This window comes from Saccostrea cucullata, unplaced genomic scaffold (genome assembly GCF_032062105.1).
Source record: "Saccostrea cucullata isolate Sc308-1 unplaced genomic scaffold, CSIRO_AGI_Scuc_v1 ctg6783, whole genome shotgun sequence".
In the NCBI taxonomy this organism is placed as follows: domain Eukaryota; kingdom Metazoa; phylum Mollusca; class Bivalvia; order Ostreida; family Ostreidae; genus Saccostrea; species Saccostrea cuccullata.
The window spans coordinates 8,147-34,776 of NW_026928499.1; the positions used below are offsets into that span (position 1 = coordinate 8,147).

The window sequence follows — 26,630 nt, forward strand, 5'->3', positions numbered from 1 at the left end:
CGATTTTTTATCACAACATTTAATTTAATATATGAGGTGCATATGAAAATAACACTTACTACAATACATATTTAAATCATGGAAGAAAACATCATGGAGCGATGATTCCTAAGTCAGAAAACCACAATGTTGTATATGGTTGTAAGTAAAAAAAATCAAAGTACTGAAAGCACTCATGGGAGTTGAACATGGTGTAAAATAAAATATTTGAGCGAGAAGTTAAGTGAGTGAACAATATTATTATGAAGACGATTGTTTCAGAATTTTTGAGTTGCAACAATCTTGAAAAAGACATTCAGAGACATTAAAAAGCCAAAGAAATGCATGGACCGTAATGCTTGCCTGCCTACATTAGTCCTTTTTTATACCCCCTGATTGAAAAGCGGGAGGGTATTTATTAATTGGGATTTCCGTCCATCTGTTTGTTACGCTTTAGTAACAAGAGTGTAACGTTGTGGTGTAAGTGGTGAGAGTGGTGTAAGAGGAGTTGTGGATAAGAGATGGGTATACACCATCTCTTATCCACAACTCCTCTTACACCACTGAACGAAATTTTCATATAATCTTTATTACATATTGCCGCTGCACACCTTCGAATACTTTAATTTTCATACTTCACATATTTTGGGTTTCCCATTACAAAACATGGACGCTGCCATTATATTCATATTAGAGGCGGTTGATCATCTATATAATTCACTGCTCACAGACTTCAATTTTGTAATATATTTTTCCTTAGCACCTTTACCCATGTGTTATGACAATTTCAGTTTCGCAGGAATAATATCAATGTTGATAAAATGTGGATTTTAACACAGCATCCTTTTAAGAGCTAACGAGTTTGTTATATAAAACTTCTCTGTGAATAAAAATGTATTTTAATTACACGAACATTATACATGGAGTACACCAGATTTTAATCTTTTTAAATATTGTGAAGAAAAGAGCAATACCAAGTTAAAAACAAATATTTATTGACAAAACATAAAAAAGTGGTATATGTGAGAGTTTGTGTGCGTACAAATTATCTCGTTTGTAAATGAGGTTTTCCTTTTATTAAAAAAATATATTTCATTTTGTTGTTTTAATCGCGATTTTACGAAAACATCGGTGTCCGTTTTTGGTTTTAATATTTATAAAAGAGTACTAGATTTACCGCTTTTGGCAGGTGATACTACTGATTTAGTAATAAGTACGCATGTTTCCTAAAGTTTTTATGTATTAATGAATTCATTTAAACCAAGAAAATGTTCATGAAAAGTTTGAATAAGACTAAATTTACTGTTTGCCGTTAGTATGTAGAGTTGTCGTTCGTATCTCTTTTAGTGTATGACGCTACACTAAAATGAGTTCCATTACGAAAAACTTTCAAGGTTCTTCATAATTTAGTTTTACATATGTACTGTGAACGAAATCTAATATTCAAAATAAGATTACTTTATCATTACATTTACTTACATTATGAAAATTAGATTAATTCAGGAGAAAATGACATGAACTATTTGTGGCGGATGTTTATGCATGTTTTCTGTTGAATATCATCGGAGTAAATCGGCCGATACAGTAGCCTCGCTTTCGGCTCTATATAATCAACACAAATTACTGCGCATGTTAAAAACGTGATGACCATGGGAGATTGAACATAGTTCAACTCCCCAAAAAGTATAAAACACTCTTTGGTGCTGTGATCCCTTAAGTTCAAAGTTAAAATGTTGAAAATATCATATCTAAACAAAAGCAGTCATCCAATGAAAAGCATGGACATAGAATGTCCTCTCAATTATTCCAGAATGCGCACCTAAATTAATATTTGGAACCAACTCTGTCCCAACGTAAAGCCCAGCAGCTAATTATAAAATTGACACCATCATTTAGTTGGCAGTATAATAATTGGACCAACGTTGGCCCAATATAAATATGCCATCTTTGAAACACCTAAACAAAATAACACTCTTGATAACATCGGGCCAACGTTGGGCCAACATTCTATTACCAACTTGATAAGATATTTTCTTTAAGGGTGTATTACAAACATTGGGCCAACGTTGGGCCAACATATTACTACCAGCTTGATAAGACAATTTCTTTAAAGTGTATAACAATCATCGGGCCAACGTTGGGCCAACATACTACGACCAGCTTGATAAGATATTTTCTTTAAGGGTGTATTACAAACATTGGGCCAACGCTGGGCCAACATACTACTACCAATTTGAAAAGACACTTTCTTTGAGGGTGTATTATAAACACTGGGCCAACGTTGGGCCAACATTAGCATCCTTCCTTCCTTGGAAAGTAAAGTGAATGGAAGTTGCTTACGTTGGACCAACGTTGGGCCAACATAGTAATTCTGTCATGGTTCAAAAGGTTGACTTGGTATCATTGGTCCAACGTTGGCCCTACGTTATTCCCCCAACGCCAACCATACAACCTTTTACCAGCGTTGGCCCAACATAGTCATGCTATCTGGGATATATATAGGGTAGTTCAAATTCATTTTGGCTCTGTAAAGTATTAGAAATATTCAAAACTGACATATGATTTTGAAGAATTTCTAACTATGAGTATGAGAATTACCACTTTTAGAATTAAATCCAAGTTCTTCTAAAATACAATTTATATAATGAGGCTTATAAACGAAAACAATGTCACCTGCTCTGTGGGCAGGTACCAGTACTTACGATCATGTAATATAATTCTTTTTTCTTTCATACATACCATCTGAGATGTGAATATTAGTTTTCAAACCAAGAAAGCTAAGCTTTACATTCATGCCCGTCATTCAAATTTTTCCACATTTCCAATTATCGTTGATGCCCTGACATACCCAACAAACTAGACATGAAATTCATAAAATATCCAAATTAGCAATCTTATAAAGAAATGTTTGTTTCCCTTCTCCCGACTCAAATAATGAAATTAAGGTGATTCAATCCTCACAATTTTATAGGTTCAAAGTACAAAAACTGCATTTATTTTCATTTAATATACTTTAAACTTTTCAATTATTGCAAAAAATGTATAGGTAACCATATTATTTAAGATGCAAAACATAAATAAACAGAAATGTATGTCAACATAAAAAAATCGCACATTTTTTGTAAACAGTATTATGAAAATATGTAAAAACTGGTTAAAATGCATAATTCTGATGCTGAGTGTTCCTAAATACTTAATACTTGAAAGATACTTTGAATTGTGAATATCAGGGAAACTGTTTTACAATAAAGCAAATGCCTGAATGAAGAGACCTTAGAAGGAGTTATTGCCCTTGTCAACATTTTTTAAAAGATTGAATAATTGATTAAATATAGAAAATATGCATTTTTTAAATTCTTTAACTTCACAATATTTAACATTACACCTATTGCAAAGCATTCTTCCAAGAAATATTGTTCTATTAGGTATGAATTTAAACTAATTACAGTTTTTGCAAAAATCTATGACATCATAGGAGGGTGGAATTACCTTAAGAAGTTAAGTATTGTAATTTTGATCTTATCAGAACACTTAAAAATATATAGTTGATACAGTTATTATTGGATGAGAAAATCGGAACGATGGAAAATAATCTCCTGGAGTTTGAAAAAAAAGTTTTGAATTGAGCCGTTTTTTCGTGGGTCGCGAGAGAGAAACAAACTTAAAAAAAATAATCGAAACAAATTCTCTGGAGTTGTAAACTTGGCGGACAATCTTATGGAATTCTCTGGAAGAGTTGCGAACTAGGGTGTTCGATTTTCAGAATGTGTCCAGTATAAAAAAAGACATAATTAAGGTCTTCCGCTCAGGCGGAAGACCTTCTACTGATTCTGATGGTTAAGATTATTAAGGTCTTCCGTTTCCAACGGAAGACCTTCTACTGATTCTGTTGGTAAAGATTATTATTCTTTTTTTTTTCTTCTACTTCCTAAACGCCAACTTTGAGACCTCATATCTCGCTTATTTATCAACGGATTTGACTCAAATTTTCAGACATTATAGACATTATTAAACTCTATCAGAGTGCTATCTAACATTTCAAAAATTCACTTCCGCTTTTGAGTTATTCCCCTTTAAACGAAAATTTATAGGCTTTCGTTTCCGGATAAAGGCTCAGAGACCACAAAAGCTGGAGCAGAATTTTTATTGATTTTAGGTAACAGAAGGATTGAAGTTGTGCACATCGGTTTTTGTTTTTCGATTTCTGTATTCACAATGGCGCTTTATAGGGGTCAAAAATTAGAACGCCTAAAAGAGCGAAAAATTACACATATTTTCCTTTTTATCTTGAAAACTAAAAATATTTTGTTAAGACATAATGAACAAAAGTTGTGCATAATTGCAAGGGCTTTCATATAATAATATTCAAAAGGGGCTGGCCCCTATAATTAGGGATCAAGGGACCTTGAAAGTTTTTGCTTTATAACTCAAAAACGGTAAATATTTCGAAATGACTATTGATTATAAAGTTGTGCTTTAACATCTTACTGATCTCATGAAATTGTTATTGTGTTTGAGTCTTCTTTTAAATGAGCTGGTGCATGACCTATATATGCACTGGTAAAATCTTTTCACTCAGCACGTAAACGAGAGCTCCTCATCCTCGAACCAAAGCAAGCTTACTATAAATAATAAACATGGCTACATTGGATTCTAATATTCTTCAGAATAAAGTTCTTTAACTGTTTGTGCTTTTTTTCTTCCAAATTATCATGTTTATTCACTGACAACTTTCCGCTTTTATTTCATTTTTTTAAATCGTATTAACCAAGTCTACTAAAAAGGGAAGAAAATATAATCTTTTCTTCTTATCACATAAAAACATACAATATAGTGAGAAAATAAAACATAACTAAAAGCACATATACTATTCACAGCCATTAAGTGCACGGCTTTAACATTCTCCTTGTTTGTTTACAATTATATAACGCGCCTCCATCGATAGCGGTGGGGCAAAGTCGGTCACCGGGAATCAATAGGCGTGTGATCCAGCGACCTACAGTCATACACAAAAAATAAACAACCACAGAATAGTTAAATTAATTCTTGATAAAATTGTTCCTTTTTATACTATCTCTGCCCCATGAAAATATTATTTTGTTCCAGTCTTACGTATGGTAGGAAAGAAAGCTAGATCCGTTCTCATTTTGTTATTGAAAAATAATTGAAATAAACTTGCCGTAAGTAATGAATATTTTACAACGCTGTATCATATCTCTTTTTTAAATTAGGTTTTAAACGTGTTCTTTGTTTCCCGTTCAGAGTATTCGATGGTATCATTTTCCTTTTATTAATCAAAATCTTTCCAAGAGAACGAGTTATAGAAAAAAAAAGTACGAGTATCTTTTATTCGTGTGAATATAAACACAAACAATTTGAACGGAAACAATATACGCCCGGATTTCATAAAAAAAAAAAAACAAACTTTTAAGAGTCAAATAACACACAATTATTTACTGTGCGATTTTCATATTCACCTGGAATCCAGATTCATTACGTAATATATCTTTCGATTACACGCGGCCGAGAAATTCTAAAGCGACACACCGCCGTGAACCATTGACCCCGCAGTCATAGGCAAAATAATTGGTATATTCAAACCATTCTACAACAGTAAACAAACATAATTTTTTTCTATGTAAATTAAATCTTTCAAAAATATCTTAAAATGTTTTAGGTTTGACTTTAGTATAAAACGCCGGGGCATTTATTTTACATGTACATTAATCAGTCTTCAATTTTTAAATATTTGTTAGCTCCATGTGTAATTTGACGATTCATAGCGCAAGGACTGGCGATCTTCAGTTACTTTACCTCAACATATATTTATTAAAATGCACAAGCTTTGCTCTTTTCACACACAAATAAATCCGTTTTCAACACAAGTTTTCCGAAACACATTTTTTTTTCATCACAGATATTAACCATGTAGCTATACCAATTTTAAACTTTTAAAAGGAATCTTCCGAATTGTAAGGATAGAATTATACTCAATGAAATGGATTGAACATAGATAAGTAACACCGGCACGTGTAAACTTCATAAGTGACTTCTGTGCTGCACACTGTCTATTTATATTACAGGTTTTATAGTAAAGTTCAAGAAATAATGATTTTAAAGCAATGAACTTAATTTGTTTTATAATTTATTCAAAACCCGTATAAATGATTAGTATAGTGTGCTAACATTGTAATTTTGTTCCGCGATTAAATATCAGTAGCAGGTTATACAATGTACATTCAAGTAGTAATAAACCCGCATCGTATGTCCAGAATCGAAAATCTAAGAACTTATATACCGGGGTAACAATCTTATCTGAATACATGTATTACAGACTTATCATGTAATTACACGCTTTTACAACCTAAATTAAACTGTTAAAATCATAACCGGCACCAAAGTCAAACTATTTGTATCGTTTACCGTATATAACTCAGTATTTTCTTTAAAATGATGAACTTATATCTAGCGCAAATTACTTTCCTTGGTTTAAAAATACATGTACGAGAGAAAGCTAGTGAGAGGCATTTTATTCAAGAACCTTCATGTTTTTACCAGCGAGTCCCTGTATCAAGTATTGTCTAATTTTTATTCTATTACACATAATCTCCATTTCCTATCTAAATTTAATTTATTTGATGATTTTATTCAACTTCAAGCACAATATCATTATGTAGACAGTAGTACTAAAATGAAGTCCATGCACGGATGCTATTGTAGATCGGGAATTTTCTTAATCATTTATACATGCATTCCTCCTTCAAGGGAAATAATTATGAATAAATTGATTGAATAACGTGTATAAAACCATGTGGTTTCGATTTGTCAGCATGTTTTAGATCATGATCAGCAAATCACAACTCCTCGGGTCTTCCTGTCTAACAGAATAATAGCCTCAAATGTATAAGGGATACATCAAGACATACCCATGCTCCTCACCCCCCTTTTACCCAAACTTTGAAATAAATGAGGAAAGATATTTTATTTGTGGACTTTTGAATTTCATTTTATTGAAAGTAAAGCTAGCTATTACCTAAAAAACGTATTATGGAAGGGACTTTCAACCCCGTCTATCGTTCATAAATAGAAACTCCATGTTGTTTGAATATTGATATCCGGTGATGTTTTAAAATACCTCAATGTTGTTTTTCTGACCTGTGACAAAATGGAACGAGATAATGCATTTCAAACATCTTCATCGGCCAATGACAGAAAAGTAAAATTCCTGTCAGGGTTATGAACTTCTAATCACTAAAGGTGTTTGTCTTGACACAGAGCCAAGGTTATTCTGTTAAGATCAAGGTCACTGACAGAAGAAATATTTTCTTTACTACGCCATGAAGTAGTAAATGAAAATCATTGGAGGCTTTTACTTGAAACATAGATTTCTTATGATTGGAGGTTTCGTCATGACTCTGATCAAATGTCTTTCTGGCAAATCAGTCACTGACAAAGAAAAAAATGTTTAAGCATAACTTTGTAATTAAAATTCACTGGAGGCTCATGCTGAGAAGAAAGGTTGTTGACATAAGAAAGTACAGTGACCTTGACCCAAGGTCTGTACTTCCTGTCCACAGCTCAAACGGAAGCCCTACTCGTTGCTTTGCAACGAGCTCGGCTCTAGTTCCTATTATTCTTTTTTTTTTCCTAGACGCCAACTTTGAGACCTCGTAACTCGCTCATTTCTTAACAGATTTCGCTCAAATTTTCAGAGTTTTTGGACGTTACAAAACTCAATTAAAATGTTTTCATACATTTCAAAAATTCCCTTCCGCTTTCGAGTTATTTCCCTTTAAATGAAAATTTGGTACTGAAAGAATTGAAGTTGTGCACATCGGTTTTTCTTTTTCGATTTCTGCGCTCAAAACGGTGTTAGATAGGGGTCAAAAATGAGAATGCCAAAAAGCGCCAAATTTTACATATATTTCCTTGTGTATCTTTTAAACTAAAAATAATTTGTTAAGACATGTTTGACAAATATTGTGCATAATTTTAAGATCTATCATTTGACATCATTAAAAAGGGGCTGGCCCCTCAAATTAGGGGTCAAGGGAACTTGAAAGTTTTTGCATTATAACTCAAAAACGGTAAAATTTCGATATGGTTATCGATTTGAAATGGGTTCTTTAACATCTTATTGATCTCATGAAAACGTTATTTGTTCGAATCTTGTGTTATTAAATGAGCAGCAAACTTTATAATCCATGTACAGGTAACTGATTAATTTTATACAGCAAGTGAAGAATTCTTTATGCGTACGCGAATAACACGTACTATAACTGAAATAAACTGGATAAGAATAATATACTTAACTAAATTGAATGTTAAACTTTGTTGAAATAAAGTTTTTAACGTATTCTCTAGCTGGATGTCATACAGATTATTCAGAGACAACCTTCTCCTTGTATTTAGTTTAAATTACAAGACGGGAGATAGGAAAAATACTTATCATCTTTCATTCGATACTCAATGTAGCATTATTTATATAAAAAAAAATCAAGCTTAAAATAATTCACTGTCATTTAATTCATGCATCGTGAATTTTCCTCGGACTTTGACTGTTTTTGTTTACAACTGTGCAACCCGTTTATCGATCGCGCATTGACCTATATACATTCCGGAGGTCAACATTACCGCTCTTTGATTTTTACGCGAGTCCCAGAGTTATCTAAAACGATGCTAGTCATCGATTTACTGAGTTTAAAATCAAGAATTTGTTATAATATTTGTGTAAATCGTAAGAATATTTCTAGACACAAATATAAAGGTTTTCTTGAACATGTATGAGTATTAAAAGATAAAATGTCTGATTCTATTCTTTGACGAATGAATAAGAGGCGCTGCGCTTTTACTCAGGTATAGATGATTTCTCTGGACGAGTCCATCGGTTACATTGATAGGTGACGCAGGATGACCTATCGACAACTCTGCCAATTTTGATTGTGATTGTAATTGCAAATGTACATAAATTAATGTTGAATTCTACACTTGTGAAGTACAATATAGTTTCGTTATTTAAAGAATCGGGATATCACAACTGCAACTTAATTGTTTTTAATTTGAACGGATGATTCTATTATTGGAAAGGTACACATATTTAGGCGCCGTCGTCTCCCTCTCAACTTTGAAGTAATTGCAATCGTTACATGTATACGGGCCTATATCAAGTTATTCTAATTGCTTAAATCATTTCAGGAAAAATTGCGATGTTGTTTATAATAGCAATTACAAACAAACATGACAAATGCACACAGTATAAATTGTAAGTGGAAGTGACGTTTTCAATTCTCATGAAAATCGAAAATTAAATTATAAATTTCTTTTATTTCATCGAATAAAAAGCTAGAATATTACAATGACACGATTTTATGTGCATGTACTTGATATTAACTAAGTACATGCTGTTTTACACAGAAGAGCACCCAACATATATGAGCTTTAAGAATACGAGAAAAAAAATGAAGAATTAGAAGTTTCTTACAAATTCAAATTTGCTTCCTGTAATTTCAAACAAATATTCCAAGCCTTTAAATTCTTTCGTGTTTATTAGACTGAAAGAGATTAAATTATTAAATTTCCACTCATTGCGATACGTAACCCCCCTGAAATGATACAATGCTTTCCTTCAGAGTCGAGAATGGCAGGCCAGGGCTGGTGTTGAAATCCATGATTAATCCATAACCTATTATAATATTAACCAATAATCATACGCGATCTTTTTTTTTTAATTCGCAGGTTGTCAAATAATTTTTTTTTTAAAAGTCGGCAGAGATAAGTACGCGTCACTAAACTTTCTTATTCATAAACGTTTTAATTTCTAAAACTTGTGCCGATTAGAGTATACAATCGAGCATCGAAGTGTGTACATGTACTACATGTACTACAGTGTAGTTGTTTTTTTTGGGAGGGGGGGCTACCAGTTTTCGCTGCATTTGATTTCCCGAATTTTGCATTGCATTTCCGACAATTAATAATTTTATTTATTACATTCATTTTTTTCATTCTGGATTTTTACACTATTGTTTTTAGCAATTCAACGTTAACAAAGTTAATAGAATATAATTGGTGAAAGTAACACAAATGATTTATAAAACGAAAGTCAAGCAATAAAAAGTTAAAGTTTGTATTTTGAAAAATAAATCAAGTCAAGTCACATAAAACAAAGACAGGTTGAAACGCTCACACATGGACATACACACAAAGGTTTTGGTAACTCGGAATAGTCCAGAGTAAAGCTATATTTTCTTGATACGGAATGTCCAATACATCTAATGTTCACGTCCGGGATAGTCCACGGCAGTTTTATCACACATACGCAATTATCATACAAGTAGAACGCTCTTTGAGGTTGAGGATTGACACTTATTCCTTAGATAAATACTGAGTGACAAATTCCTTTTTACTGTCTTAACTTAACTTGATAGGTAAATAAGTTTAGCATATGTTAAAAATAATCATTAGAAATAATTCTTTTCATAAAATTCAATTCTGTTACATTTCAAATGAATTTGTAAAATTAACTTTATGACAATTGTCTAGCTGCAGATCTGTAGCTGTTCTAAAAAATTGAGATGGATCACCAGATAGCTACAGTGCTACACATATTATCTCAAATTCAGGCTCAGAAGGACTAGTACTATTAAAAACGATTGCAAGGAATGTTTAACTGTAGAAAAATTTAAGGAATGTGTTAGAGACACACGGTAAATAATATTTTTAGATTCAAGCAGTTGAAAAACACGGATATTGAATATAGCTTCAGCGCAATTTTTTCTAATATTTTCTATTTTTTTATTATTCGTATTTCTCAATTTATCATGTTCAAATAACGTGTATTTTTTTATTAGGGCACATTAATGGGGGGGGGGGGGGCGGGGGGGCGGGGGGCGCGGGGTAAGTGATGACTTCTATTGCCTCATTGCCTCAAATTTTTCACTTTTCATACCCATTTCACTCATATTTGCGTTTACCAGGGGGGTCGGCGTTTTCCAGGGGGGGTCCATGGTAACTTTTTTCTTGTTTTAGTATATACATTTTTTAACCTGGTAAATTCCAGGGGGGGGGGGGGGGTCCTGACCCCCCCCCGCTACATCCGCGCATGTGTCAACCAGTCTGACAGTGTCCATCTGTCACGAGAACTTTAAACTTGATAATAACTATTGAATGATTTGAATTAGGACTTTCATATTTCACATGTGCATTACTTGTGACCCCGTGACCTTGATCTTGGAGCTTGACCTACTTAAAAAATAACATTACTTTAAATTGACCATAACTATTGAAAGCTTTCATTCTATAAACATGTAATGTATTACCCGTGTCAACGCCTTTGAAAATTCATTATGATTTTTGACCCTTTGACCTTGAAGTTTAACCGGCTTTTCCAAAATTTAAACATTGCCTAAAATTGACCATGACTTTTGATAAAGAAAGGATAACGCTTTCATACCTAGATTTACACATGTATATACGTATTAGCTTTGACTAGGCCTATCGAAAAAAGTATAGCTTAAGAATTCGTCAATACGGTAGCACACAAATTGGCTTTGCTTTTCACCAGCGTGTGTCATGGTGTGACGTAAGGTCATTTTAACAAGGTCAAGGTTGCAAACATTCCTTTACTATCTTTTTTAATAGTAAAACATAAATAAAATGAGATCTACCCTTAAAAGATTGCTTTAACATTAGAACGTGGCATGACCTTGACCCAAGGTCATTTCTCCCTGTCCGCAGCTCCGACGGAAGACCTACTCGTTGCTTTGCAACGAGCTCGGCTCTAGTTTAATAACTTATTGGAGGACTATGGTAAGACATAAAATAAAAAAAACCAAACAAAGATAAAAATGAATATTTTAAGCACTAAATCGAACATCATTTACAATATAAGGAAATATGTATTCCTATTCAAAGGGACAAAATTTACCTGTACATGATGAAATGTAAACTACAACTCGCAATGAACGTCAAAAAAAGAAGAAAATTTCCGACTTTGATTAAAATGAACCTTACACCAATTAACACACATTGGGATATCACTTCTTCTTTCTTTTTGGGAATCGCCCATTCTTCTTCCTCACTAACACTTTGTGCAGGAGCACAGCCATGTTTACTTCTATATGATGATTGCATGGCTGTTTGGTCCATAGTCTTTGGCTCCTCTGACTTCAAACTATAGTTTTAAATTCCGAAAGACGCAACACCTTGACTATTTAAGGATGCAGACATCAACAGTGGGTACTATATAACATTTAATTGAGATATCTGTCAGTTGAAGAACACACTGCACGCTTATTACATATCTATTTATTTTAATAAGCTTCTTTCACCTTTTCTAAAACATGATATACCAAAATCTTTCCATGTCCCCGCTTTTTCAGCATTCTTGAATAGAGTACCAAATATAAAAAAAATATTTTGAAAAAATCAACTTTGAGTTTATAATCTTGACAATTCTAAGCTCAAAATTTAAACTATCACATGAAAATGACGTCTGTAACATAAATTTTAAAGTGTTTAAGTGATTAAATCTCTGAAGACTCTCGTAATATCATAAAACAAAGCACATAAAATAAAACTATCGTAAATGTCTTTATCGAATGTACACAAACTCTGCAACATACATTTTACTGTCAACTGGATCCCTTCTACCAACCGACTCTGTAACTATCTTTTGCTCAGTCTTGAAGAAATCTTCCCTCAGCTCCTCTAAATGATATGCTGCATACGTTTGATTGAAGTAATTTTAGAATTATAGTGGAATAAAGTGCATACATCTGATGCATCAGAAACATTCATTTTTATTCAATGTTTTCAACGGTCTATTTTTTGTTGTCCTCCAACAAACGTTCAATAAATTATCATGCATAATATACATCTGAGGCATCACTTAATAAATATACTAAAACCTATAACATGTCCAACGATATTTGATTTGATCTTGAGTAAGCATCAATTTATCAATAATAAAACAAATTCTGCTAGAATTGTTGCTGAATTCAAAATATGATTTGAAAAAAATTCAGTTATTTAAGTCACTAAATTTAACTCAGCTGCAGTATACCATAAATATACGAAATAATGATCATGATACATTTTGCAATCAAAATCTTCATAGGATTTGGCCTTTATACGAGGGTTGTCCCAAAAAGTCGTAGACAGGGAAAACAGTTTTGTTTCTCTTTGCTCAATTAAAATTCTTTCCTTTTCATAGCAAAGAGTAACATTTTATGATCATGCACTTCAAGTTTCATGATGATATCAAAACTTATAAGAAAATTATGAAAAAATAAAGAAAGAATATAAGTGTACCCCGGCGCACGAAAGCAAGCGTAAATTAGGTCTCTTATAACGTCATGATCTATTTGTCTGCTTCACTCGCGGGTATTAACATTCAATAATTTTTTAGGTGATAGACCACTCTTGATTAAGGGACATATTTAAATTCACTGCTGTCCGTTTGTTTTCTACTTGTTTTTTTTAAAAGCAGATTCAAATATCAGTCGTTTAGTCGAAAGATCGTCTTACATTGTAGACAGCAGAGAATACAAATTGTTTGACGTTGTTCGCGGTCCAGATTGTTCCCAAACAGTACTATACTTCTTACATGCCGTAATTAACTATTTTCGGTACAGAAGAAAAACTCTCATTGAATATCGTGCAATTTAAAAATAATTTCTTTATTGAAATCTGGTGTGTAATGTCACTTCTGTACTCTTTTTTCCCGTCTCTGATGTATATTAACCATATCAAACACAATTTATTACATCTCTGTGCGCCGACCAAGCGTTTGACGACGTCATTTTCATCACACTCAATTTCAACGATACTATGAAAATCATGACACCAATCGTCTGTTTCTAATGTTATTATACCCCCCGCTTGAAAAGCGGGAGGGTATGTAGTAATCGTTAATTCCGTCCGTCTGTACGTCTGTCCGTCCGTCTGTTACGCTTTGGGGTACCCATCTCTTATCCGCAACTCCTCTCATACCACTGAATGAAATTCACAGAATCTTTATTAAATATTGCCATTGTGACCTCTTATTTAACTTTTTGATCCGACACATATTTTAGGTTTCCCAGCCACAGCAAAACATGGACTTTGCAATTATAACTATATGGAGGCGGGGGGGGGTATCATTTAGTGAACTCATCGCTCACAGTACCTCTAGTTTAAATGAAATTTTGACATAATATTAAGATTTTTATTCTGGTTTCAGTGAGTTAAATTTGCGTTCAATGTATTACATAGTACTAAAGAAATTAAAGCAAATGTAGTAGTTATATGCGTAAATCATTCCGAATTTCGTCCGTGCGCCAACAGGTTTTATCGGCTTTCATATATATCGTCCTAATATTATTAATATGAAAGATATGTATTCAAAAATTCACAATTTTAAAGAACATTGACTATATTAATTCTATGCAAAATTTGGTAAGTATTGGTTGCGTGTTTATAAAATTATACACATTGTCTACGACTTTTTGGGACAACCCTCGTAATTAGCAATCTCAATAAGAGATAATTAAAAATAAAATCTTCACTTTAAAAACATTTCTCTTTATATCTTAATCTTTATTTGTTGTTTTCTACCGTATATATGTCAAAATTTTTCAAATTTGTGTTTTATACCTAAAATTTATTATTTACAACATTACAATAAACTTCCAAAGTTGGCCTAAACACCATTTTGTCCGATAAAGCGTTGATATTTCCATGAATGTTGGCCTAAAAGTCCTATAGGACAGGCCTGCCCCTAAATAAAATTGTGATATTTTGAAAGGTTTGGATGTAAGGATGAATTTAAGAATTTTTTAGGGGCACTCCTGCCCTAAGGTCGAAATTCACAAAAAACCTACAAAAAATAAGGAAATCCGATTTTGATAATCTGCTTCAAATTTATACCAGTAAATATTATAGTCAGATTAGCTCAGTTGATATATGCGCTGACTTTTACACCTTGTAAACAAACACGTTAAAGTCGGGGGTTCGAATCCACTTGGTATCACACTTATAAAGTTTTTATTTTTCGCCTTTTCAAAGACTATCTTAATATTTTTATTATTGACTTCTGTATTTTCCTTCAATTATCTATCCTTTACGCTTGCCCATTCTTGATATAAGAAACACTATAAAGAGATATCAAATCATAAAAATCCAATGTACAGTTGTCAGTCAGGCGGAACAAACCTCGGTAGAAGCACACTCTCTCTGAGGACAAGAATAACTCACTCTGTGTTACTCAATACAGGTCTTCTTGGCAGCATTGAGCTGCGATGAATGTCAATTGTATAATTATATTCCTTAGAATTTAATAACATTGATTTTGGGTACATATATCAGTGACTGCACTACCTCGGATTTGATTTAGGTCTATATAATTTGCACACATTAATGGCATGTTTTATTATATTCATGGATAAAATAGCCTAGACATAAATAATAGAATTTCAGAGGCAGTGAACATTACCATTATGTACAATACAAGTAAAGAAAAATATCAATTATTACATTTGGAGATAACAAAATCAGAAAATCAATGTAAGGGTTCCTCCTACCTCTACTCACTGAAATAAAGATTTAGGAAAAAAACAAATTGATAGATGTATTAAGCCTAATGTCATTAATCAGAACGGAAATCGACAAGGTTTTTGTAGAGAAAAAAACCAAGCCCGGTCCTTTAGGTCAAATCCCTATTTATAATGAAGTGATCATTTGACGAATGTTTTGTTGACAAATGGAAGATTTTTAAAGTTCAATTATAATCATAAGAACTGCTCAACAAATCCTGTTATTCGGAAACAGCAAAATAAACTTCTTTGGGTATAGACGAATTAAACCCCATGCCGCATACGCCCAGAGTCTGTTTTGCAAATTTGACTTCCTCGGGTATAGCGTGCGATTGAGAATAAATACTAGAATTTTTTTTAACCCATTCGAACACATCATTACGTTAAACCCATTTCCATTGACCGTTACTCAGTGCACATTTACTCGGTATCAAAACTCCCCTTTCGACTCAAACAATTTGTTTACATGTCATAAGGAAAATTATTTCTCGCTATACTTCGTAACTGGAGAAATTTCAAAACTACCTGTAACTGTCCACTAAATGAACAAATTCAATATTAAATGTAACTTTCATTTGTTTCTAAACAACCTTTATTTGTGCCAGCCTAATAGGTAGACAATACTTACTACAATGGACGAGGAAGAAAAATGAAAGTACATTGTGAACATAAAAGAGTGAATTTAATGTTTTCAGTAGGTTAAAGGTCCCAAACTGTCCATTCTTTATTCTTGAAGAATATACTAGTATATTGTTTTGGCCTATACCCTTTTACTTAATTAAGATCTTAAAATAAGCTCCACTCAATATCCCGTGCACAGATGTTGTTCGCTACTCTCCCAGATATATATGAATGTATTAGCCGATGGTAGAGATTGGCTTCCCCTCTCTAGTGGTTTAAATTTAAAGAGACACCGTGACGCACCAAGGGGAAAATTAACAAATGTAGAATTTTTGCATGAACCGTGTAAATTTTGTTCAATTTCAAAAAGTATTAGGTTTCAGAGAATTACAAGACTCAGAACCTATAAATTCTATTTTTATGGAGAAAAATAAAAGTAAAAGTAATTTCAGTATGCCCCATTTCGAAAATATTGCAAAATACCTGGTACTTCTTCCTCCGTATTGTACGCGTGCGCAGAAAAGTTGAATAAGTTTCCATAGTTACCATGGTCTCAAGTATTCACGAATAAATGTAAGTAAACCAAAAATTTGGATTTAATCTTTTTAAAAAGTTCTTAGAACATATTTCTCACCTTTGTATGCTCCATTTCAGTATGCCCTATAACGAAAATACTTCTTCCTCCCTATTGTACGCGTGCGCAGAAAAAGTTGCATAAGTTTCCATAGTTACCATGGTCTCAAGTATTCACGAATAAATGTAAGTAGACCAAAAATTTTGATGCAGTCTTTTTAAAACGTTGTAGGAACATATGTCTCACCTTTGTATGCTCCAGTTGAATGTTGTTTACGAGTTTGAGCTAAAAATAAAAGTGGCGTGACCTTGACATACACGAAACAACGAAACGATAAAAACAACCTTTGTTTTTCCGACACTTACATGTATATTGTGTAATCTTTTCTTGCAGTTTAATTGTTACATCTTAGCTATATACATAATTTTCAGAAGTCCATCTCTGTATGCTACAGATATCTGAAAAGGAAGACATGATTTTGACTCATTGTATCCTTTTAACATTGAAATATATAGAAAAAGTCTCTAAAAATCTCCTTCTCAAGAACACCAAAGCCATGATTGGTTATATTGGTTACACATGTATTTATATGGAAGCATTCTCAGGTAGTGTTGATTCAGGTTTGTTCAAATCATGATCCACTGGGGTAGGGTGGGGCCACAATGGACGATCAAGGTTTTACATAGGGATATACTGGAAATATCTTTAAAAATATTCTCAAGAACAAGAAAGCCACGGATGGTCTTATTTATGTGGAATCATCCTCAGGAAGTAAATTGACTCCCATGGGTAGGGTGGGGCTTAAATGAAATTTTCAAACTGATAGTGAAAAACCACAGTAAGTCAACTTAGGCTCATACGCAACGTAGTTTTAATATTACTGGGTTCTTCCCTGGAGTTTAAGAGTTCCACTAAATGAAGGACCTGTGTGCAATACTTTTAATGTCTAAATATGGATTTGTACACCTCTTCTCAAACAAATTTTGATGAAAAAAAAATCTGGAATTTATGTCTTGTAATTTTCATACATTTTTCTTTGAATAATGCAAAAAATTTCATAGTTTGATATCGTTTCAAAACCCCTGATAACGAATGCTGATTTTTTGGTCTAAGAACATGTAATGGTATGATTATAAGTTTAAATTTAGAATATCTTGAAAATTTATCAGTAGGTAAGGTACCTTGAATATGTCCTTAATATGTAAGCATTCGTTGTTAGTGTAGTTTCAAGTTAATGCAAAAATATCCCACTCCGGTCTTTCCTTAGGGGTAGGTTGGGCCACTTACGCATTCAAAAGATCACATGACTGAACAAACACGATGGTAGAATATTGTTGACGTCTGAGGTCAGTGTGCGAGGTACCATCCGGGGAGCTCCCAGTCGTTCCACTTCCTGAATCGCTTGTTATTCTAATCTGCATAATGGATGACATTGCTACTTTAAGGTAAATTTAATAAGTCGACATAAATGAATACAGTTAATCGTTCTTGCTTATTTAAGACAACTTTAACAGACAGCTTCTCTTACTTTATTTATTTAGAGAAGGTAACCCGATTAGTGCGAGCACTAGTCTTCCTCGGGGCCTTCTTTAAAACACATATACAATGCATATATACAATAAATAGAATTACAATTATGAGACAATAAAAGTCAAGTGTATGTTACAAAGAAATAAAACATCAACATTTCAATATATATAGAGAGAAGAACAAAAAATCATATAGAATCATTGCGTTTCATCAGCAGAAAATTTTCAACATTTCTTTTAAATATTGCCAGGGATTGGGACTTCCTGATATTAATTGGTAACTCATTCCAGATAATAACCCCTGAATATTGTAAAGAATTTTTAAATAAGTTAGATTTAAATTTTGGTAATCTAAGTTCTGAATTTGTTTCTGAGCGTAACGTGTATGATCCAGAACTTTGAAATTCAAAAAGATTATGCATATAATCGGGAGACATACCATTAAATATTTTGAACATTAGAATGCTTTTCTGTAAATATAAAAGTTCATAAACAGTCAGGCAACCTAAAGTGTTAAATAAAGGCATTGAAGGTGTATCAAATTTTTCATTTAAAATAATCCTAGCTGCTCGTTTTTGTAATCTGTAGATTCTATCCAAATGCGTTTGAGGACAATTTCCCCAAATGGATAGACAATATAAAATTGATGGTAGAATAAAAGCATTATAAAATAGTTTTCTAGTATGCATTGGAAGAAACCTTTTAATTTTTCGTAAAGTAAATAATTTGTATGTAAGAGTTTTGCAAACTGCATCTACATGACAAGTATATTGAAGATTATGATCAATGTGAACACCTAATAATTTTTGCATCTCTACGTTTTCTAGGGGCTGGCCGGAAAGTTGCAGATGGAAATTAACGTTTTCTAATTTAGATTTCTTTTGTTGTGTTCCCATTAACATACATTTTGTTTTATCAGTATTTATAATCATCTGATTTTGTTGACACCATTTTTGTATTTGACAGAGTTCATGATTAAGAGTTGTTTCAATACGTGAAATATTATTACCATGAAAATGCATTGTAGTGTCATCAGCAAACATATCAATATTACAATGTTCAACACACAACGGTAAATCATGAATATACAATAGAAACAACAAAGGACCTAAAATAGAGCCCTGTGGCACACCTGCTGTGACTGGCAGTGATTCAGATGTGTACGCACCAATTTTAACACTTTGAGTTCGATCATATAAGTATGATTGAAACCATTTAATTAATATTGGATCGAAGTGATAGCATTTAAGTTTTCTAATGAGTATATCATGATTAACAAGATCAAATGCTTTGGTAAAATCCAGATAAGTAATGCCAATAAAATTCCCTTGATCTATTGCATGCAGCCAATTATCAGTTAGTTTTGTGAGAGCTGTCTGACACGAGTGAAGATCTCGAAATCCAGATTGTGCTTTAATTAATAAATCAAAGTGAGAAGTAAAGATACGTATATTTTCTGCTACATGCTTCTCTAAAACTTTCGATATAGTTGGTAAAATTGAGATTGGGCGATAGTTTCCTGGGTCTGATTTATCTCCCTTTTTAAACAGGGGAGATACTTTTGCGACCTTTAACTGTGAAGGAAAAGATCCCTTGATAATGCTAGAATTTATAAGGTGTGTTAGAGGTTTGGATATTATACTAGCTGAAAGTTTAAGCAATTTAGGTCCAAGAAAGTCTATACCAGCAGATTTGTTTACATCAAGTCTTTTTAACATTTCAAATACTTTTTGTTCATTAATCAAAGGAATTTCAAAAAAGTTTTGATCTCCAAGTTTCGTCTCCGTGTATCTTTTCAATTTGTCTAATTCAAATTTAGTACACGCAAGATTATCCAATATTTTTTTTGGAATTTGAACAAAATGCTCATTAAAGGCATTTGCAATATCCTGTAGATTATCAAGATCTAAACCGTTATATGTTATATTGGAAGGAGACGAGTTTTTGTCTGACTTTGATGCCAACTGATTTAAATGGCCCCACATTTCCTTTGAAGTAGAACTATTTTCAATTACTTCCTTATAATACGTAGATTTTGCATTATTTATTAAAGATGTGACTTTGTTCCTCCAAAATCTAAAATTCTCCATGTCTCCCTGTTTATGAAATAGATCTCGTAAATTCCTAGCATTATTTATTTCTGGAGTTAACCATTTACTGCGAAATTCTGATTTCACACGCTTTGTTTTTACTTTTGCATGCTTATTGATTATAGTATTGAAAATATCATAAAAACAGTTCAAAATGTCATTAGGATCATGCAGTAGAAACAATTCATCAAAATTTGCATCAAGCCGGCAGAATAGATTGGGGGTGCAGGGAGGGGGGGCGTTTAGGAGGGGCGTAATGAACCGGTTAGAGGCGACAAAGTCAATATGCATGTAGTCTGTTCATGTATTTATATGACTCCGATATATTCATGTCATACGTTTTAAACATTTTGTCAAAATGAATTGATTTGTTGAAGTAATATCTAGGCCAAATCTGATGTTTTAAACCTTACACTTTTTTGATAAATATATTCCTTTAAATAAAAAAAAATCACTATGGGAGTATGTTTTTAAGTGTAAGGTTTAAAACGTCACTAGCCTGTGATTTTTATTTCATTTGAAATTATAAAAGGCAATGGTCTACAATTATACATTTTTTTACTGTAGTGGAAATAAAGATATGGTTGATGTATGGTAAAAAGACTTCAATCAAGGAAAAAAAAATACAAATGAATTAAGTTGGAGAGTATATGACCTTTTTATAGCCATTTATATATAACCAACGCTTGAAAAAAGACAAAAAAGTCTAAAGAGATGGAAGTTATTAAGGAAAAATGAAAAGCTTTCATACGAGTTTGAAATCTGATTGTCGTGTCACATAACATCAAGTGATTGCTCCGTGAATCCCATGACCGCATAATTAAATCGTTGTAAATTTTCCAAGTCTTAGTAAATGGACTTGATATTTAAAATACTATTAAACAAAAGATAGAAATTTAATCAGATATAGGTCATACTTCACAGTACTCAATAAATTTTCCGTAAATCAAATACGTCCGCGAACTTTTCTACAACCCTCGAGCTCGTATTTCATTCTGCACTTTATTGTTTTATAAGTGGACAAGCGACGAGAAGGATAATAATACCTTTTTATTATATAGCTAATAAATTATTAAATCTAGAGAATTTTAGCGTTCAATATCTTGAAGTTTTATTGAACGCTGAGCTTGTATTGCGTATACATGTACGAGTGTGCTCGAAACATCCCGAATACGAGCGTTCAATATCGAACTTAGTCTAGTTCAACCAGACGTTCGGCTGTCTCCGTAAATCTCCGAACAGCAGAGAGTCTGATAAAGATACGTGATATCGTTTATAACGCCAAAACGATGCTTACCCAAATTCTGGTAAAGTGTTTGATTGGTTGAAAGAACACACCTACACAATTTAAACAAATACATGATAAATCGGCAGGAAAATAACTTAAAGATGTAAAAGTTATATGCCTAAAAGTTAAAACTGTTAGAGAGGAATTGTTTACGGTAATGCCCACCAGTTATAGGTAAGTGTGTTTTGTAACGTCATGCAAATATTCTGAACGAAAGCAGGAGAAAAGTAGCGTAGCCCTACCTGCATCATACACATTCCTTCGATTGATATTGTAATTTCTCGTTTGGTTTCCCAAATTAAAGATCAGTTTATTAATATAAAATCACAATTTAGAAGAAAAAACGTATATAACATTTCTTTTCAAAAAACGATCGTCAAAATGAAAACAAGATAGTTCCCTCTGACGGTTACAAACGTTTGCGTGATTCTTTACCAGACTCTCTGCAGGTCGAAGATTTACGGAGACAGTCGAGCGTCTGATTGAACGAGACTATATCGAACTCCCCGTTGTAAACAAAATGTCGTTTGGTCAAATTCTCAGAGCAAAATAAAAGAAAGGAAGTGGCATCTAGGTAAGATATGTTTATTTTTTACACAAAAATGAAACTATCTATTAAAAAATTTAGTATGTATTACACCCATTAAAACCTAAATAAGCAAATCATAAAGCTCGGTATGGTCATCTGAATGATGCGATATGGAACACTTACAGGACAGGCGTTAATTTGAATACCGATACTGAAGAGATCGTTGATTTGAGTTTTTTAGTTGAAATACTTATTATAAATTATGAGGAAATGTTTTTCCTATATAATAAATGAGTTATTGAACTTATATTAGTGAATATTAGCACTTGTTGGCTGTACAAATGTACTCACAAACTTGTGCATTTGTACTGCCAACTTATGCCAATATTCACCGATATGAGTTCAACAACCCTATTTTATTTGATTTGGTCGTTAACAGCGACCATTATATCTTATATTGAATTAACAAAATGAAACTTTTAAATTTCTTAAAAGATACAAATCGTGCATGTAACACTAGTAAAATATTTTAAATTTGATATTAAAAATGCAATTGAAATGCAAATTATTTCCTAAAACATTTCATTTAACGTCTAACATACACAGTGAAATTCTCATTTTCTTTTTAGGTACAAGTGAAATATGGTCGAAGGTGGAATCGGTTTATCTGCAGTTTTGTGTGATCTCTGTGAAAACGAACCGGCGCAGTCTTTCTGTCGTACTTGCAATGGAAATCTGTGTGATAAATGCACTACAGAACATAAAAGCAGGAAGATTTTCTACCATCATGATGTTGTCAAAATGACGCTGACGAGACAACTGGAAAAAGATGGATATGAGTATTGCAGGGAGCATCCAGAGAGCAAATATGAATTGTGTTGTCAAGATTGTACCATACCAGTGTGTACAAAATGCATAGCTGGACTTCACAATGGTCACAAAATGACTGATATTTCTAGTGCTTACATTGAGGCTAAAGGCAAAATAACATCAGAAGTAGAAAGACTGGAGACATCTCACTATGCAAAGCAAAGAAAACAGCTAGATGATCTTGACAATATTTTAAGTGACATTAACAAACAGACGAACAACGCTCAACAAGCTGTTTTAAGTCGATCAAAAGAACTTGCAGACCTTGTTCATGAAATTGAGAAAGATGTTTTACAGAAAATATCTAAGGAAAAAGAAAATGTTATCAAACTCATCCTATCTTATAAAGAAGAAATAACAAAACACCTCTCTTCCTTAAGAAAACTTCAGAATATGATGTTAAAAGATAGAGACTCAAAATGTATGACAGACCTGATTTTGTACACGAGGAACAATCTCGAAGTTTCAAGTGATGATAAAAAGTTTCTGAAATTTGAATTCACACCTTCTGTGCTCGATGTAACAAAGGAATTCCCGGATGAATTGAGACATTTGTTTGGCTTGTACCTTCCTTCTACTATGATAGTTCAGGGTAGAAAACAAATCATAAAATCAGCAAAAGAAGTAGCAAGATTTAAATCTGCGATAAAGCAGCCAATAGGAATAGCTTGTTCTCGATTAAATGCTGACCTTACTTGGATTCGTGGAGTAGAAGCAAAAATTAAGAAAATAGACATACAAGGTAATGAGAAGTCTACTGTCAAGACTGTCACAAAAGTAGGGCGGCCCTCAGGTCTTATCGAGTTAGACGACGGAAGCATATTTTTCAGTGATTTAGATAATAAAATGGTGAAAAGGTTATCCAAAGATTTGCAAGAAGAAGGAGAAATAAGCTTGGACTGGTATCCGATGGGACTGTGCATCAGCCGAAGCGGTCACATTCTCTTGTGCGCTGCTTTTCTACCATGGCAAGCCACAGACGCTAGTGATCGTGGAAAGGTTTTGCGAATGAGCTACAATGGAGTAACACTGCAGGAAATAATGAAAGACGATGAAGAAAAACACTTGTATTGCAGACCTATTTGTATTTCCGAAAATATCAACCAAGATATTTGCGTATCAGATACAAGAAGGCATTCTGTAGTCGTTGTTGATAGAACAGGTCTCCTCAAATTTGCCTATGGGGGTGGGGGATTTCATAAAGACCATGAAGAATTTAGACCTACTGAACTAGATACCGATAGTATCGGAAATATTGCAGTGTCTGACCATACCAATAATTTGGTTCATCTATTAGACATTGATGGAAATCTTATAAAATACTTGCTTACAGCAAAGGAGGGTATTTCTGGCCCAAGAGGTTTAAAAGTTGACAAAGAAGACAGAATTTGGATAACAGAGGAAAGGACTGGTTACGTAAAAATATTCAAATATTTGGAGTAGAATAAATGCTTTTATCATAGGAAATACGACGTCGACTTGTTTGTGCAATATCTAGTGAGCTAGAAACAAATGAACGAATTGATTCAAAAAAAGGTTGATTGGTTTTGGTTTGTACTTTGTTATAAATGAGATGAAAGTGAATATCGAGCTTTTTACAGTCTCGGTATGAATGACAAAATCTCGAGAGGAAAGTTAAGCAACAAACAAACAAACAAAAGCAGTAGATGTGAAAAAAATAGATTTGCATTGTTGCCTCGTATCGAGACAGACTTTACGCTCTCAATAAAATATTTGCAAAGCCTGTATTCTGCACCAAACATGACTTAAGAATTATATCTTTTGTAATGTCAATTATTTATTGTAAGAAATTTCTGCTGAGTTTTTGATCGAACAATGGGTCTTTTCTTTGCAGGCATGGCAACTTGTTGATTGAAACTTCCTGTATTTTATTCAATGAGTTCTTTAGAAATGTTTTTTTTCTTATTCTTACAAAGGCTTTTTTCATTTACTTGACTTTGATTACATAAACGTGCTGGCAACCACCTTGTTTAAAAGGACAATTTCTGATATTGCATAGCTTTAATTGTACGAGACTAAAACTTGAGTAATTTTTCCTATTATATATGATTCTCATTGAAAAGAAATGAAAAGTGTAGTCGAATGTAACATTTGAGCCTCGTCGGATAGAAATCGACCTTATGGAAAAAATTATCGAATTTGAGATTTTTGTGTATTTTGGTGGTCCATGTAAAATCACGACAAAAACTGAAAACAGAATAAAAATATCTGCATTTATAACAAAGTTATTACATTTTGAAATTGGTATGTCTGCAAAATTAACTCTGAGCATATCGTAGTTTTTTCACGATTCAATTGTGACGTCATGGTTTACATGATGTTTGAAGTTGGGGCACCTGTCATCGCTTAGCAATCCAAGTTGTCATCCTGTCTAAGTTAAACAAAATGCTTAATTAATGACAAAAATAGTTGATCATAATCTACAATCCCCAAAACTGTGTTAACTGTATTTTAGATCCTTTAAAACCGAATACCCCCCCAAAAAAAAGATTTTTGATTTCTACTTTTCCGTCTTTCATACCGACAAATTCGTCTCTATGAACAACTGAACTTTCAATTAACAAAATATAGATCTACGAGGGCTGTTCGAAAATTATTGAGACATTGTGTATATTTTGCTTTCTAATGAACGTCTTTCGGTGAAAATTTGCATATACGTTTGACATACACTAAAAATTCATAAGAGCAAGAAATATTTTACAAATATTAAATATTTTCTCTACAATGGTATATAAATGTTTCATTAGTAGGGGTACCCGGAGCAGTCGCGGAATCAGATATTGAAAAAATGTAACACCAAAATTCTAAATCTTCGTGGTTCCATAATGAGAGCGAAAATAATTTAGTTTAACTGTATATTCTTTCAGCTTTGTTTCAAATTCATGTTGTGCAACTTTGATAGAATTTTGATCAGAAATACGGAGATCATAAAAAAATTAAGCGCGGTAGAGAAATCTGCAAACAATGGCAAAATGGATTTTGACGTCAAGGGCGGAGCAGCCAGCATACCTAATATTTTGTGTAGCGCTATATAGAACTCTTTTTCTAGATTGAACGACCTGCTAAAACAATAAAAATGAGAAAAAAATAATGTGTTAGGGATTGTTATTTCATTGGTATACATTTTTTTTTAACAATTAATTTAACCAGAGTAAAAGTAAAAGATCTGGACGACTATGGGTTATTACGTACAGTATTGATTTCGTTACGGTATTAAACCGGCGTTGCATAAATTGGCACTGCATGCATGATTATAAATCATTCCAATAAATGACAATTTTTCTCTGATTTAGCAACAGCATACATTTTTAAAGAATAGTTTAAGAAAAGAGACTTTAATTTTTGTAATGTTTTATGTAATACATTGTAACAAAGAAGGAAGAGTATTAAACGCTTCTCGATCATTTCACATGCGAAACAATCTACGGCTAACGTAACGTAAAATGACGTAGCGATGCTGCTCCGGGTCGATAGACATATGCATATTTATTACCTCGCCGAAAATTATCTAGTTATCATAGGAATTAGAAATTTTGCATGAGTGTTTTAGTCGTTCTTCA

General features: G+C 32.9%; 1 protein-coding gene across 1 annotated transcript; it reads left to right on the forward strand.

Annotated features, from left to right (window-relative positions):
• LOC134277773 (E3 ubiquitin-protein ligase TRIM71-like) lies at positions 1–24,492 on the forward strand. The gene is made up of 2 exons (XM_062760083.1): positions 1–36; positions 22,809–24,492. The coding sequence occupies exon 2, from the start codon at positions 22,822–22,824 to the stop codon at positions 24,490–24,492; it is 1,671 nt and encodes a 556-aa protein (XP_062616067.1). The 5' UTR covers positions 1–36; positions 22,809–22,821.
• The last annotated feature ends 2,138 nt before the right edge of the window (positions 24,493–26,630 follow it).

Excerpts from the sequence above, each read along its gene's own strand:
- LOC134277773 (XM_062760083.1), top strand. The coding sequence starts at position 22,822 with ATGGTCGAAGGTGGAATCGGTTTATCTGCAGTTTTGTGTGATCTCTGT.